This window comes from Lissotriton vulgaris, chromosome 5 (genome assembly GCF_964263255.1).
Source record: "Lissotriton vulgaris chromosome 5, aLisVul1.2, whole genome shotgun sequence".
NCBI lineage: Eukaryota > Metazoa > Chordata > Amphibia > Caudata > Salamandridae > Lissotriton > Lissotriton vulgaris.
Window position 1 is genome coordinate 1,422,746,851 of NC_141693.1, and position 16,811 is coordinate 1,422,763,661.

General features: G+C 46.7%; 1 protein-coding gene across 1 annotated transcript in view; it reads left to right on the plus strand.

Moving 5' to 3' along the window:
• The window catches only part of WDR77 (WD repeat domain 77), a 107,669-nt gene that overhangs the window by 39,388 nt on the left and 51,470 nt on the right, over positions 1-16,811 (plus strand). Inside the window, exons 3-7 of the mRNA XM_086923357.1 lie at positions 2,871-3,012; positions 3,110-3,159; positions 3,520-3,590; positions 5,905-5,959; positions 6,269-6,340. Coding sequence (XP_086779483.1) covers positions 2,871-3,012; positions 3,110-3,159; positions 3,520-3,590; positions 5,905-5,959; positions 6,269-6,340 — 390 coding nt within the window. The remainder of the gene's footprint in view (positions 1-2,870; positions 3,013-3,109; positions 3,160-3,519; positions 3,591-5,904; positions 5,960-6,268; positions 6,341-16,811) is intronic.

The following is a 16,811-nucleotide window of genomic DNA, read 5'->3' on the forward strand; positions in this document are numbered from 1 at the left end:
TCAAGGCAGTGATAAGGACTCGTGTTTTAACCCCGGCACGCGGGAACAAGACTACAGGATAAACTCTTGACCCTGCCCACAGGAGACTTGGCCTTTCATCCCGGCACTTGATCGACACATTGTGTGAACCTGGGCGCACCACTTTTCCTCCTGCGAATGCAACTATAAACATGTGCAATTGTAAGCTTGTAAAAATAACTGTACAGCGACCAGTCCCAATCACCTCCTTACGACTCACTGCCACATCCCGTTCCTTTAAGAGCAAAAGCCACAGACCACCTGAACTCCGAGGTACTTAGAAGAGTGCGAGAAGGGTGGACGTGACCTATTGCGCCTTGCTAATGCACGTGCCCCCTCGAAGCGCTGCTAACGGCAGACCTGAGTGATTGCTGTACTATCCAGTGTTTCATGTCCGTGACGCTTCTGCTACAATAGCATTGCTATCCGGGGCTCAAATAACCAAAGGAGATGCGATCTATTAAAACAAAGGCAGACTTGTCCAGAATGTCTGTTTTCTCACTCATCTAAAATGTGTAATCGTGTGATAAGCGCTGTTTACGGCTATGCTCCCAAAAGTTGATGCTGTGGCCACACTACTGAGCCGCACCAAGCTGCAACAGGCATTTACAATGCAATAGGTCTCGCATTATTAACGTTTGAGCTATTGGCATTGCTAAAGAATGCAACACCAATGGCCCAAACTTTAATAATGCGAGGCCTATTGCATTGTAAATGCTTGTTTGTTATAAGCCGCAGCTATTGGCTTTGCGAATGCATGTTGTAAAACGCTGGCATGCATCAAACGAAATGCGTTTGATTACCGAATTTACTTGAGTCCACCTGTGAGACACTAAAGGCCCATTTTAGATGGCAGTGCATTTAAATTAGCAAATCAAAAGGGAGAGAGAGGACTAGGTAAGCCAGTCCGGGTCCCCAGTTTATATGTAGAAATATCAATATAGGACTAGCTAGGTTGTGTTAGTGAGACTCAGGGGGTATATCTGCGGGCAAACCCTTAGGTTTGGTCATGAAGCCCTCACACACCAACCTAGTTGGTGTCATGCTTCATCATCGGGCCCACCACAGTGACACCGAATGTGTCCCGGGTGTGCTGCGACTCCAGATTACTGAGGAGCAGGTATGCTTGCTGAGTGTGCAGTGATGGTGAGAATGAAAGTGAAAAGTTAAAAGCTATACAGGTGGTCCCAGTTCCCGAGGGTAAAAGGTAAATTTAATACCTGGGCCCCTGTTAGCAAGATAAAAAGGCTGTGGACGATGTGGAGTGTATTAAGAGCTCCTACGTCCTTGTGGTCTACATGTTTCAGCCAGGCCTTTTGATTAAAACTGGCTTTCCTCAGGACCAATGAGTATGTGTGAGTGATAATAAACTATATTAAGTGACAATGTGTGGTGAAAAGTGTTGCACTCGCTAAGGTGCTGTACGTGTAAGAGGGGGATTCCCTCTACTTTAACTTGCTACTTGCTGTTAAAGCCTCATGGGTCACTTGGCAGGGAGAGAAAGAAGACCGGAATTTCCGATCAGCGTGCTCCTGCGACCTATCGTCCTGCTCCAGTGTCCCGAATCAGTGCATTTAAATTGACATTCTAAGATTCAGTTTAGAACGATGAGTCAAGTTTGTATTTCTCTGTAACTATTTGCATGTCTGCCAGTGAATTATGTGATGAATAAACTGTAAGCAATGTTTCCTTTCCATAGCAGACTGTTTGAAAAACGTGCTCATATTTGTATTCTTAATACATATTTGTTTACAGCACCAGGTGATGCTGAAAGCTTCTAAAGTAACTGTGGCACTAGCACTACGAAGAGCAAAGGCACAATGTTTAGTATTTGATAGCATGGGTGTTAAAGCTGAGAAAGTGTTTCTCAAGTTGAGAGGGAGCCACTTTCTTTAGAAGTCAAATATGTTTGATCAAGTCATGAAACGGGCCTTCATGGTTCCTCTGATTTCAAGGAATCTTCACTTTGTACGTTTGGCAAGAGTGGTGGCAATCTACTATAGGAGAGGTTTCTTATTGGTTCATAGTAAGCAACACGTTTGCCATGTACTTTATGCGTGCCAGGCACCAAATGCAACTTGATGCAGTGAAGTAATTTTAAAAGACCAGATCTTATTTATTTTTGTTTTCCTCTGAGTGCATTGGCATCAGTGCTGGTTAATATGAACACTACTCTCAACCCTGTGGCTTTTGCAGGATTTTCTACTCTTTACTGATGATGATTTAGCTAGAAGAATTTGACATGTTACTGTATTAGTGATGATTGATTAAAGTGGGAATGTTGCAGAGGGTTTTCTCCCATGATGATGCAGCAATGTTCCAATGCTTGTTAGGTGCATTGAAAACTGTTTAAGGACTGGTCCATCATAGCTGCAAACACATTGACTTGGTAGAAAAAATCCAATGTTAATCAGCACAGGAGTTTAGGTTTTTCTGAGTCCTTGCAGGCAAAAGCTGAGCAAAACATGAAATGTTAATAAAATCAATGTCTCCCTACATCTGTTATTCCTATCCCCAAATGGAATCTTAGTTTATAGAATAAGATTTATAACAAAAGACGTTTGTCAACTAATGTTCAAGAACAGAGTTATCTATTTCCTGTTGTATATATTTGGTCTTTTCTCAACACTTCAATATAGAGAAAAATCGTTATCGTTAGCTGTATATTCATGTGTCTTGAGCCACTGGTGTAGTAGGTGGAGTTGTCCACCTTTGACATTGTAAAATTCCCACTAGGTGATTTCAGAACTTCTGAGTCTTGTGACTTAATGAAGATGCAAGGATCTATTGATTAGCTCACTATAAGTGCTATGCGATTGTAATGTTCAATCCTTGTTTAATTTGTCTTACAGGTGCTGTAGAGCTGTGGGAGCTTGATGAGGATGAGACCCTAATAGTGAATAAATTCTGTAGATATGAGCATGATGACACTGTCACCACAGTGAGTGTGCTTGGCACTGGTGCACAGGCAGTGAGTGGCAGTAAAGACTCCAGGTGTGCTTCCATTTAAAATAAGTTTGCATGGTTCTGTATACCTCTGTTTGCCATGAATCGATGTAAACTGTTTGTTTGCTTTTCTGCTTCCTCACAGTGTTAAGGTTTGGGATCTTGCTCAGCAGACTGTGATAAATTCCTACAGAGGTGAGTTTCTGCTTAAGAATGCTGGAATCTGTGCTAAAACACCGGTTACTGCTTTTCTCATTTAAGAGTATTGGTATTCCTGCACCCCAAAAGTACTGATTCCCCCACGGTATTGAATTTTCTTGATGCAGTATACCAAAGCAAGAATCACTCATAAATGGTATGCAAGGGCTTTGTGGTCTTTGTAGGGTGTTTAAAATCTGTGAAAACTTTGTTTATGTGTAATTTGTCAACTTTAGAGTAAGTGTTCAAAAACATGGACTACTCATACTTTTAAAATTTGTAAGTGGGTCTTATTCCTAGTACTAATATTACTTTTACAATTGCTGATTTTAACCTTACTTTACTCTGTTTTCACAGCACATTCCAACCAAGTAACGTGTATTGCAGGATGCCCGGATAAAGAGACTGTCTTCTTGTCCTGCAGTCAGGTAAATAAAGAAAACACTGCCAATATCTTTTAAAATAATTGGTCTTTTGAATGCCGTAACTTTATATTTCTTAATGGTTTTAATAAGAGTGTATTCTAAAATCATTATTGACATTGCACGTAGAACAGAACTTTCTTGTGAATGTGCTCATGATATCTGCTTTGAGAGCTTGATGCTGGGTTACCTTGGCCTTGCTGTAAATAACTGAAGTCTTGAAGTTTCAAACACTTGTGGTGTGTTCAACACATGCAGGAAACTGCATTTGACATTTTCCATCATTTTCATTTGTATTGACCTGATAGAGCTTTTCTGAAAGTACTTCTGAGAGTTACTGTCCCTGCATCCTCCCAACACAAGCACCCTGAAACTTTAGGTTGGAAAGCGTACACCCTCTGCATCACTTTGGGCACTGACATCCACTACTTTGACAAAAAGAGCTTTTCAACCAATGTTTTGTGAGATTCATGTGAAATGGATTTCGTTTACACAAAGGCAGGGCCGTTGATCTCCCTGAGTTGTATGGCATGGCACATGAGGGCATGTGAACATTGGAAGAGTGACAGCCATTTTATTGTTTCCGCTCTGATCTCCGATAGTGAATCAACATGTCTGAATGTTAATCAGCTTTGTACATATTGACTACAATTTTATTTCTAAAAACTCTTGTGCACAGGTTTCGTTTTTGAGCGCTACTTTGACTAAGTCTACCCCCCAATGTTGACACTTGAAAAATTACTTTATCTCCCAGGATAGAGAAACAACCGCAAAGGTGCACCACAATTTTCATCAAGACACAGTATTGCTAATGAATCATGGAAAGATGATGTTTTTCTTGTTTTTTCAATAAGTCTTTATTTTTAACCATTAACACCGTACAGCCACACCGTACAGCCTATGGCTGTACGGTGTTAATGGTTGAAAATAAAGACTTATTGAAAAAACAAGAAAAACATCATCTTTCCATGATTCATTAGCAATACTGTGTCTTGATGAAAATTGTGGTGCACCTTTGCGGTTGTTTCTCTATCCTGGGAGATAAAGTAATTTTTCAATTCATTAGCAATACTGTGTCTTGATGAAAATTGTGGTGCACCTTTGCGGTTGTTTCTCTGTATTTCTTCATTCCCTAGGGAATATGCACAGTAATGGTGGGTGCCATACAGTGTGCACACAAACCCCTAGGGTAATTTGAGGGGATTATATATTTGCTTGGGGAGAAAGGAAGTCAGGTGCTGTTAGCAGAAAGGGTCCATCATTATGCTTTATTTTTCTTTATCTCCCAGGATACTTTATGCATTCCTTATAATCCTTCTAATCCTTAGTACAGCAGTGCTTGCAGCTAACCATGCATTGCCATTTACCAAGTATGAAAATCCTATGTATTTATTTATGTTTATTTATTTATTTATTTTTTGGTTTATTACTTATGAAAGCATTTCTGTTTTCAAGTTACTATTTAAGAAAAGATATGCGTCCTTAATGCCATGTAGGCTCTGTGTTTAATGTATACATTTTGGATGGATAATCTGGGCCTAAAGATCCTGCATGGACTATATTGTGCATCAGGCATCTTTAATTTTCATCATAGGTTGATTTGATTAGAATTATTCTAAACTTTCAGCCAGCCAGTTTTTTCTAAGGGAGTAAAAAAAGAAATGTGTATATAACCTGAATTAAAATGAATAATAAAAAGATGTCCCTTGTTCACATGTTTTAGTGGTGATCACTAGAATGGAATAGGTGTTAGGGCAAAACGGGAGCAGGGAAATGGCAAAAATCAAGTCAAGGAAAGTGGAATATACAGCAGAAATTAAAGTGGAATAAGTGCCCAGCTGCCTCTGAATAGATGCACCACTGGTGGTGCCAGGTCCTATATGCCTTTCCAAGAATCTTCATATGTCCTTCCAAAACCCCAGTTTCTTCACTGCCCTCTTCACTTGCTCAGGGGACCAAAGATCCTCTGACAGTAAACTCTTAAGGTTCGCTTTTTTTAATGAGCGTGCATTCTATACAGTTTAGCTGATCTGTGATGTCCTCAGACTGCCATATAGTGCCGAAATAAATGTGTATAAATAAGTGTTGCTGTACAAATGACAGCATCAACCATTCCTGTGTGCCATACGCTGGGCATGATGGGTTTCCCCATCAACTCTGTATAATTTGGGCAAATTAGTAGAAAGTGCTGGCAGATTTTGTCATTGTGCGGTAAAGTCACCCAGTGGCTTATCCATGATCCACTATCTTTTTTGAATTAAAGCAGTCTTTATTTTCTTTTATTGTTCATAATGTTAACTGAACTAAATCTTTCATACAGGATGGCAGAGTTCTGCTGTGGGACACAAGGAACTCTAAACCTGCTTTTCGGATCGGTGAGTCGGGCAGTGGTGCCATAAAATAGCAAATGTTTTGCCCTGAAACAATCTTTTCATGCATAGGTTTTTTTAATGGCAGGATAAGGTTTTTATTCAACCGTGAGAGTTGTTTTGAGTCCAGCAGGAGCAGAGCTATAACTGTGGAGATATAAGCAATCTGGCTTTATAGTTCCCATTTTTATACACAACGTCAGCTAGTGCATGGGTTCCATTTTATTTTATAGACCTATTCACTTCCATTGCATATGATTGAAATTGTCATGAGTTGTGCCCACATTTTATTGAATATTTGCATTCCTCCCACAGACACCAGTTGTTCGACCAGCTTTCCAACTTCAGTCACTTGGCATCCAGAAAAGAGCAATACCTTTGTGTTTGGTGAGTAATGTTATTAGGAAGTGCTCTCTTGGCAACCTGACTAAGGGTGCAATGGTCGGTTTTTAGAGGCCCAACACCATGCAACATTCTTTTGAAAATCACTAACTTTATAAATAAGTTCCATTTAGGTCCATGTTATTTATATATATTTTAAATGAATATCCTGAAAAGGTGGCTTGCAGCCAGCCTTCAGGGACCAACAATGGCCACCACTGTTAAAGGCACTAGTTGTTTACAAAGTGTGACAATTGTGTTGTCAATTTAATCTTGAAATGTAAAGAAAAGGTGGTAGCATGCTTTTATTGTTTCTTGGTGTCCATTTCTTTTGTATTATACGTTACATATTTAAGCTGACATTTACATTGTAAACCTATTAAGGTTGTTTTTCAGTTTGTGTTGGGCATTGGTGCAATGGATGGTTCTACTGTAGTTTGCTAAAACCCCTGATATAACAAATACCAATATCTAAGTAGCTGACACAAATGAATGAGGTGCTGTCATAGGCACGTTTTGTCTCCTTGTGCTCTCCTTTAGAGTTTGTGTATACTGGTTTTGGCAACTAAAAATGGTTAAGTATTAATGGTAAGGGTTATTATTTCAGCAAACAGAACTAAGATGTCAAACTGGATCGATCTAGCTCTTGAAGTTTAGTTGTGTAGATTACAAACTGGGCTTTCTAAAGAAAGTTTGAATGTAGGGTGCTGGTTATGTATTGTTTCAGCTACCATGTGTCTTGAAGAATAATTATAGAAAATGCGATCTCTTATTTCTGTGCAGTGGATGTTTATGTAGCTTATTCGGATTTTCAGTGGCTGTCAACAACTGTGCAATACTCTTTTGATCCTACACCACATTGAATGATGGTACACAAAAATAAATCATGCTTAGTAACCCCGAGATTCTGATTTAGGTGGGCCTTGCAACTCCACATTTGGCAAACTACAGATATTGCACACCCCAAACACACTCCTAATGGGAAAACGAGCATTGGCAAAGATACTAGGTCTTGCTTATGAGTGAGATATTGTGTTTGTCAATCGAGTGGGGGTGGTGGACACAGCAGAGATGGCAGGATCAATGTATGGCTGGTGCTCGCAAATGCGTGTCATTGAAAATAGCAGTGAATGTGAACCGGCCGAGGTGTCTCCCAGTTGGGAATAGCATTAATTATGAGTGTGAAAGCTGGCGAATGTAAACTTGCATACTATTTAAAAACGTTATTTACTCCGAGCTGGAGTGTATTGTGCTGTTCTCCCAATTTCCGCGTTTGGAATTCCAACTTCTGTAGTAGGGGATCTCTGTGTATAGTCATAATCTAGTGAATAGTCCCGCCCATGAGCGTGGACCCCGGAGCAATCAAAAATAATCTCTAAAGTGTCGAAAAAATGCAGAACTGCACAGACACTTAAGAGAGAATTTAAAGATATATAATGCAGACTATAAAAGGCTACACTGTCCAGTACTTTAGCTAGAAATTCCTCCAAAAATCCACAAAAACAGCAAAGCCTGTCCAGATTTCCTTTGCCTTCAGCACAAACCCCTCTGGAAGATAGAGAGGAAGACGTGGACAGACAAGCCCCATAGGCTGCCATTATGTGGCTCAGAATAGGATACTGTGCCTTTAAGAGAACTTTCCAGAACTTCACAGTATCCCAGAATGCCCTGCAGGTCTCTCCTACTTTCAGTTCTTTTTTCCGACTCCTGCAAGCAGGACCCTGGAGCATTGAGCTCTCCCTTTTCAAGGGTTTTGTTGGTGTTTTTTCACTAAATTCGATTTTTTGTACTTTTTAAGTACTTTGGTGTCTTCTTCTTGGTTGTTTGCACCCTTTTGTTGTCTATAACGCCTGCATTATTTGACAAATGCCCGGAGTGCTCCAGGAAGAAGGCCAAGTCAGACCCCCATGAGGTCTGTATCCTCTGCCTTCCCTCTTCCCACATCCCTGAAGAGTGTGAGATCTGCCAAGGCTTCTCTGGCAGGACCCTGAAAGACAGACTGAAGATCAGGCTTCAGGGTCTGGAAAAAAGAAGATTGAAGGCGCAAGGTGGGTCTGGAGGGGCTTCATCTGCCCATGCTGAGGCCTCTGGGGGCTCCCCAGAGGCAGGAATTCCAGCACACGTACCCACTCTCCGTCGGGGTCGGTGGCACCCACCACGACGTCGAGAGGGAGGTCCAAGGCCGGCTCCTCGTCTCCCCAGGGCTCTGGGTCGAGAGAACGTCGCCCGTCGACGGACCTGCATAGGCCGCCGTCGACCCCAAGGACATTATCTTCATCAGTGTCTTCGACGTCGAGCTTTCGGCGTCGATGGGTCCGGCGTCGACGCTCGCCGTCAGGGCGACACCGTCGATCGCCGTCGAGGGACAAGACATCATCGTCGTCGAGGGGATCCTCGTCGTCGAGACTGACGTCGAAGCGGAAGCGGTCGCCGTCGAGGCGGAAGCGTTCGCCGTCGAGGAGGAAGAGGTCGCCGCCGAGGCGGCGGAGATAGACGTCGAGGCGGTCGCCGTCGAGGCGCAAGAGATCGCCGTCGAGGCACAGAGGCTCGTCGTCGAGATGGTCCGGGTCGACGTCGAGACATGGCAGACGTTCGACGCCGAGACAGAGGAGACGGTCGACGCCGAAGGGACGTTCGACGTCGAGGGACCGGCGTTCGAGGTCTGATCACCGTTCGTCGGCGCCGAAGGATGGTGCCGCGCTGCCTAGGGCTGTGGGGGGCTCCCCTTAGTCCGGGAAGGATGGTGGGTCACCGGGATAGGTGCACTCTGAGGTCTATACTCCAAAGAAGTCTGTTACACCTCCTCCTCCGCTTCCTAGAGGTCCACGTCCGAGGGCTGCTACCCCTCCTCCGTTGCCTCCGCTGCCGGCTCTTCCGATCGGGCCAGGGGCCCCTGCGCCGGACAAGCCTCCACCGGTTCCGCCGAGGTCGGTCTCGTTGCCCAGGCTGCCGACCCCTCCCAAGAAGACTCCTAAGTCTAAGGAACCGCGTAAGCCCAAGGCGGCCAGCCCGGAGATTCCGGCTGGTCGTCCGAGGCCCAGAAGATCGAGGTTGCGCTCCGGAAGGAGAGAACGATCGAGGAGCAGACACCGGTCCTCCACCCGTTCTAGATGGCGCCATAGGAGGCATCGGTCCAGGTCCAGTACGACTTCTAGGACCCGTTCCTAATCACCTACTCTGTCCGATTCCCCGGAGACTAGGGTGTCTCCGATCAACGACATCGGTACATTTCAGGAGGTCCTCCTGAGTGGGGCGGTGAAGTTGGGTATCACGGTGACGGCTCCTACACCTACGACGTCCATGATATTCGAAACTTTGCACAAGAAGCACCTGTCTCGCCCTCTGTTGCCAGGACTGGTCAAACCGGCACAAGAGCTGTTTCTTACACCTGCGGTGGTGAAAGCTGCCCCGTCCAGACTGTTGAAGAAATACAGGGCTCCAGACTCGGATCCTGCCTTCTTGAGGATGGACCCTGTACCTGACTCAGTAATAGTGACGGCGGCCAGGAAACAACATTCTACCTCCCCGTCCTCCACCGTGCCTCCGGATAAGGAGAGCCGCTGGATTGATTCAGCGGGAAGGAAGGCATGTGGGACTTCCTCCACCACGATGAAGGCTTCCAGCGACTCGGCATTACTGGGACGTTATGACCGTGTGCTGTGGGATTCCATGGAGCAGTTCGCGGAACTTGTGCCGCGTGACAGGAAGGAGGACTTCATGGAAATCGTGAAGGAGGGGATGCTGGTCTCGAACCAGGCCATCAGTGCCTCGGCGGATATCTCCTTGTTGGCCGCACATGGCAACTGCCATGGTATCAACCAGCGCTGCCATGCGTGGCTCAGGCTTACGTCACTCAAGCCGGAGGCGCAACAGCGAGTGGCCAATCTGCCGTTTTCCGGAGACACGCTCTTCGGTAAACACGCGGATGACGAAATGGCCCGGATGAATGCCGAGGCAGAAACCCTGACGGTTGTGGGCTTGGAAAAGCCAAAGGACAAGAAACCTTACCGCCAGTTCCAACGGCGGTTCGGCTCGCAAGGGAAAGGAAGAGGACAGTCTTCGGGACAACAGCAGCAGCAACAACAGCAGCAGTTCCGAAGACCCTTCCAGAAACGCCAGAGGGGTAGAGGTGGCCAGCAGTCCTCTACCGCGAACAAGGGCCCGGCCGGGTCTCGACCCTGAACGGTTTCTTCCCCGTCATCCGTTACCCGCTACGGTGGGAGGAAGCTTTAAATTTTTTCTGGCAGAGTGGAGAAAAATTACTCAGGACAAGTGGGTGCTGAATATTGTTTGCAATGGATACAGTCTTCGATTCATCAGTCCTCCAGCGATCCCTCCGGTCAGCTCGCTGTATCAACTGCGCGAGCTGCAGGCGGAGGCCGATATCCTGTTAAGGAAAAGGGCGATAGAAGACGTACCTCTGTCTCAAAGAGGAAGAGGTCTGTACTCCCGGTTCTTTCTGGTTCGCAAGAAAGACAAGAACAAGTTCAGGCCCATTCTGGACTTGCGGCAGGCAAACAAGTGGATTCGCAGAGAAAAGTTTCGCATGCTGTTGTTGCATCAGATTTATCCTCAGTTGCAACAGGGGGACTGGCTTTGTGCCATAGACCTACAGGATGCGTACTTCCACGTGCCCATCGCACACAAGCACAGGAAGTTTCTGCGATTTCAAGTCGGCACCAACCATTACCAATACACGGTGCTGCCTTTCGGGCTGAAATCTGCACCCAGGACATTCTCGAAGTGCATGGCAGTGGTAGCGGCACACCTAAGGAAAGGCAAGGTGTTTGTCTACCCGTACCTGGACGATTGGTTGATCAAGGCCTCCTCCTTCTCAGAAGCTCAAGCAGACTTCCAGAAGACATGCGTTCTCTTGAACAAGTTGGGGTTGCACATCAACATGTCCAAGCCTGTCCCGATCCCGGTCCAATGTATGCAATACTTGGGAGCCACCATCAATACGCTGTCAGCAAGCGTGTCTCCTTCGGAGGAGCGACGGAGATCGATCCTTCGGAAGGCTCAGGCTCTTATGACCGCTCCATCTACAACAGTGAGGACGGTGTCTTCTCTACTGGGGTCGATGGCCTCTTGTATCTTCCTCACTCCTCATGCATGAATACACATGAGGCCTCTGCAGGAGTGCTTGGAGGACCAATGGGACCAGAGGAGAGGATCTTGGGACTAATAACTGTCTCTGCATGCTTTTCAGTCTCTGAAGTGGTGGTGTTCAGTGGAGAATCTCCTCAGAGGGGTTCCCTTCCACAAGGACATTCCTACTCAGACGATCGTGACGGATGCTTCTCTCCAGGGCTGGGGAGCGCATTCGGGAGACTTACAGATCCAAGGCACGTGGTCTCAGACGGAGTCCACGTATCACATCAATTTCCTGGAACTCAGAGCTGTTCACTTGGCGCTGAAGGCTTTTCATCCATCCTTCCGGACCAACTCTCTGCTTGTACAGACGGACAATACAACCACGATGTATTACCTCAACAAGCAGGGGGGGTCGAGATCGCGCACCCTGTCTCGGGAGGCGCAGACGATCTGGCACTGGCTTCTGGCAAGAGGATTGACGATAACGGCTACCCATCTGCCAGGTGTGCAGAATGTTCAGGCGGACGCACTGAGCAGACTTCCTTCTTTCAGATCCTTGTGATCAAAGACTTTTTGGAAGGCTTGAAGAAAGTGTTCCCTCCTGTCAGGCTTCCTTCGCCTTCATGGGAATTGAATGTGGTGCTGTCCAGTTTGATGAAGGAGCCTTTTGAACCCATTCATAAGGCTTCGTTGCTGCACCTGTCCTGGAAGGCGGCGTTCCTCGTGGCCATTACATCGGCCCGCAGGGTGAGTGAAATTCAGGCGTTGTGTTGTAATGAACCTTATACTGTATTTCATGCTGCTAAGGTTGTTATGCGTACTCACCCTAAATTTCTTCCCAAGGTTATTTCTGACTTTCATGTCAACCAAACTATAACTTTGCCTACGTTTTTTCAGAATCCTTCATCTCCAGCGGAAAGGTCCTTACATTCCCTGGATGTTAGGAGGGTGTTGAAATTTTATCTGGATAAGACAAAAGATATTCGTAGGTCAGACCAATTGTTTATCAATTACGGATCAGTCAGGACGGGTCTTGCGACCTCTAAGCAGTCCATTTCTAGGTGGATTGTGTCCTGCATACAACTATGTTACCAGAAAGCTAATAAGACCTTAGGGGGTAAGCCTAAGGCTCATTCCACCAGGGGCAAAGCTGCCACGACAGCCTTGCTACGTAATGTGCCGATTGCAGAAATTTGCAAGGCCGCCACTTGGAAGTCAGTTCATACCTTTGCTAAGCATTACTGTCTGGACGCTGATGCCAGGGCAGATGCTCAGGTTGGACAGGCTTCGCTGCGGAATTTGTTCGCACAATAGTGGTGTTGGTTTCTTTTCTCCACCGCCGCTTTGGTGTGGGGATGGGCTTGCCATTCTATTCACTAGATTATGACTATACACAGAGATCCCCTACTACAGAAGGAGTCGTTTCTTTTCTGTAACTCCAGTTCTGTAGTAGGGGTATCTCTGTTATAGTCATAAGCGCCCGCCCTCCTCCCCGGTGGAGAGATGTTTATGTAAAGAATGCTACAGGTCGGGCGGGTTACGCCTTCAAAAAGAACTGAAAGTGGGAGAGACCTGCAGGGTATTCTGGGATACTGTGAAGTTCTGGAAAGTTCTCTTAAAGGCACAGTATCCTATTCTGAGCCACATAATGGCAGCCTATGGGGCTTGTCTGTCCATGTCTTCCTCTCTATCTTCCAGAGGGGTTTGTGCCGAAGGCAAAGGAACTCTGGCAGGCTTTGCTGTTTTTGTGGATTTTTGGTGGAATTTCTAGCTGAAGTACTGGACAGTGTAGCCTTTTATAGGCTGCATTATATGTCTTTAAATTCTCTCTTAAGTGTCTGTGCAGTTCTGCATTTTTTCGACACTTTAGAGATTATTTTTGATTGCTCCGGGGTCCACGCACATGGGCGGGACTATTCACTAGATTATGACTATAAAGGAGATACCCCTACTACAGAACTGGAGTTACAGAAAAGAAACTACTCCTTCACCCCACTTACACACACACACACACGATGAAGTATAGGCAGACTGATATAAACTTGTACATATGAAAAGACTACCTATTTCCATGCACACGATGCCTGGCAAAATTCAGGCCTGAAGACAAGTGCAGCTAAGAACTAAAAACTGGTACAGGTACCTTTTCTTTTCAGCTCTTACTAATTCCACCGGTAACCAACGCAAGTGAGTTCTCAGAGCTCTGGTAGACCTAATGTTGTGAAAGCACAGGACAAATATCTTTTCAAGTTCACACTAGAGTGGAATTCAGATGTGTTTACGTGTTCAGCGCAGCAAACAAAACCGTGTCTTTGAGTATATGCGCTGTATTTAATTTGCAGAAAATTGTATTTGTTGAGCTGTAAATTTTAAACCATAGTGTTCCATTGCTGATATATTTCCCATGAAGATTATAGTGCATAATCCATTCAGAACTGTGCTGTATTTCATAGGTTAATGTCTGATTCGCTTCAAACTATTTGCATATTCTCTGCCAAAAGCCAATTGAAAAAGCTAGTCACGCAGGTATATGTAACGGTTTCCAAAAATGTGCAGTGCTGTGGATTCATTTGTTTTTAAGCACTCATTTTGGAGACAGTGACATAAAAAAGAGGCGCAAGGAGCAGTTCTATTATTGCTGTATCTGCTGTCACAGTTAAAACCAGTGCCACAGTCTCAGCGCTTCTTGTGAGCGGGAGTGATGGTGTAATGAGGAGCCTTGCTGCTTCCAGAGCAATGACAGTTCGTCCAGCCGAGGGCTAGCCGAAACCTGTCTGTCTCGCGCTGCAGACTTCTTTGCGAGGAGGGTCCCTAAAGCGAGAGGAAACCAAGCTTAGTGTTTTAAAATGGCACCTCCTGCGGAAGCCATGCAAATGCGACTCTAATACCCTCCGCCTGCATACTTTTATGACATTGTTATGAATGCCTCCTCCCCCGAACTGGAAAGTAGGGGGGGCATTGTGTAGTATTGAAGTCCACACACGGTTGTTGATGTTGAATGGTTTATTAGCAGATAAGTAGATAAGATGATATAGCCCCACCAGGAGCATCCAGCATGATGCAACAACTCTGCTGTTTGGTTTCTAGTCGGTGCTTGGAGATTATTTACAGCAGCTTTGCAGAAGTATCTTAAAAGATTGGAACAGGCTTAACCACGCTGTGTTAAGGTGAGAGCCTCATTGTCACGTAGTTTCCTCACTCGCTGTTGTGCTTGTCCCTGATCCCATCCTCGTCGCCATAAATAATGTACTAATCAGGTCCCACACAGTAGATGATATTAAGATGTTTATTTGAAGATAAGTAGATAAGATGGTAAAGCAGCCCCACCAGGAGCATCCAGCATGATGCTCAGCCCAATGTCAACTGTAGACCTCAGCCCACAGAATCCCAACATTCTCTTGTGCATCATAGCTGCAACATTCTACAAGCTGGACTGGTGGTAGAGAAAGCATATATAACATATAAACAAGATACAAGAATACTACACATTGTTTAGTCATTAAACGTGCTTACTGCACCCTTGCAATCTGAAAGATAAAAACGAAAACTAAGTTGATGCGCATGTCTGAGGTATTAAGGGGTATTTAGGTTCAAGCGGGTGGACTGGAGTAAAGTAACACACATTGGAAAAAACAGCCGTCAAAAGTTGCCCTTGGTTATTAAGTTCGAGGCATGTGGGCTGCTGAATTCATATTTGTGCATAGATCGCCGCCTAGTGTTGGGTCCGGATGATTGCACATTGTTGTCCTGGAAGAGTCTTCGAAGTATCACGAGATAGGTGGCTCCTCCCCTGGACTACAGTGCGCATGGGCATCGCCTCCATCCCCAGATTGTTTTTTTCCGCCATTGGGTTCGGATGTGTGTCGGTTCCCTCTGTCGGAACCGATAGTTGTTAACTCTCTTAACTCGAGACCAAAAGGTCTTTAGGCTTGGCGCCGGTATCGTTTTCGTTCGGGTCTTACTGTTTCTTCAGCTCCGAACTCTTGCTGCCCTTCCGCGTGCTGTCGGCGCGGACGGGCCTACACGACGCTCCAGACATGGAACGGACTCCGTTTAAACGGTGCCCGGTGTGCAACTCGAAATACTCGCACCTCGACGTGCACCCAGTGTGCAACACTTGTCTGTCGCCGGACCATGACGAGGCCAGGTGTATGGCCTGCTCCAGGTTCCGGTGTAAAAAGACCCTCAAGATTCGTCGCGCTGCGAGACTCCAGGCCCAGATGTCTGCGCCCCCGCCGGACGACATCTTCGAAGAAGATGTTGGAGACGACAATGTCCAACAGGTTTCGGACTCTAGCCCTGCGTCCGAGGGGGATGCCTACGACGCAGGAGACGAGGAGTTTAACGAAGCCGGCGACGAGGTAGGGGACGACGATGGGGCCATTGCCACCATGGGGGATAGCTCGGAGGAAGAGCATCCCCGGACTGACTCAGGGGTCGACCCCCTTCCTGCGGCCCAGGTCGAGGGATCGCCTTCGGGCCTTACCCAAGACCTCGTTCTTAGTCCAGCAGCCCCGCCTCCGGGCCCGGCCACGGACATTTTGGAGGTGCCACTCACGTTTCCAAAAACGAAAGAGAAGCCTTCGGGATCTGCTACTCCGGTTTCAAAACCGAAAGTGAAAGCTGTACAGAAGGCTCTGGAGGCGTCAAAGTCTAAGAAATCCAAAATGGCCGACATGGAGAGTCACGCCAAGATGGCCGACCCGAGGGCCTCAGGGTCGATGCCGAAGGCGAAGTCGACCGACGCGGCTGCGTCGGCGCCGAAGATGGTCGCGGTCGATGACCCGAAGAAGCCTTCGAAGAAGCGTCAAGGCGATCCCAAGGCTCTGGCTTCGCCGGCTCCGGCCGTCGGGGCCAAGGACGGTGCAGCGTCGGCTCCGAAGACGGGGCCTCTCGCCGACACCACTCCCAAGACGGGGAAATCGCCCGAGCCGGTCAATTCCTCTCCAGCCCTATCGAAGAAGGTCGAGGAGTCCCTGCAGCGGATTCGGAAGGTCGCTGTGCTTCCCGAACAGGAAGAGGGGGTGTCGAAGCCCGCACTGGAGCCGTCAAAGGCGCAAACGCCTATCCGCTTCACCCTGCCGCCGAAGTCGGCGCCGAAGGCTTTCGCTTCGAAGCATGGGGCAGGCGTGCCCTCGAAGGAGGTGTTGATGCCCAAAGCGTCTCCAGTGGTGTCTAAGCCTCGGCTCCAGCCGCTTGCGGAGGAAGAGCGCCGTGAGGTCATCATCGACGCCAATACCGGGAAACTGTCCCTCCTCAAAAGGAAAATCACCACGGAGCCGGTGTTGGAACATTTTCGCATTCCTCTCAAAAACAAGAAGGACTCTGCGTGTACTTCAGCACCTATGGAGCCGGCGTCTCCAAGAGACCTGCCGCGTTCACC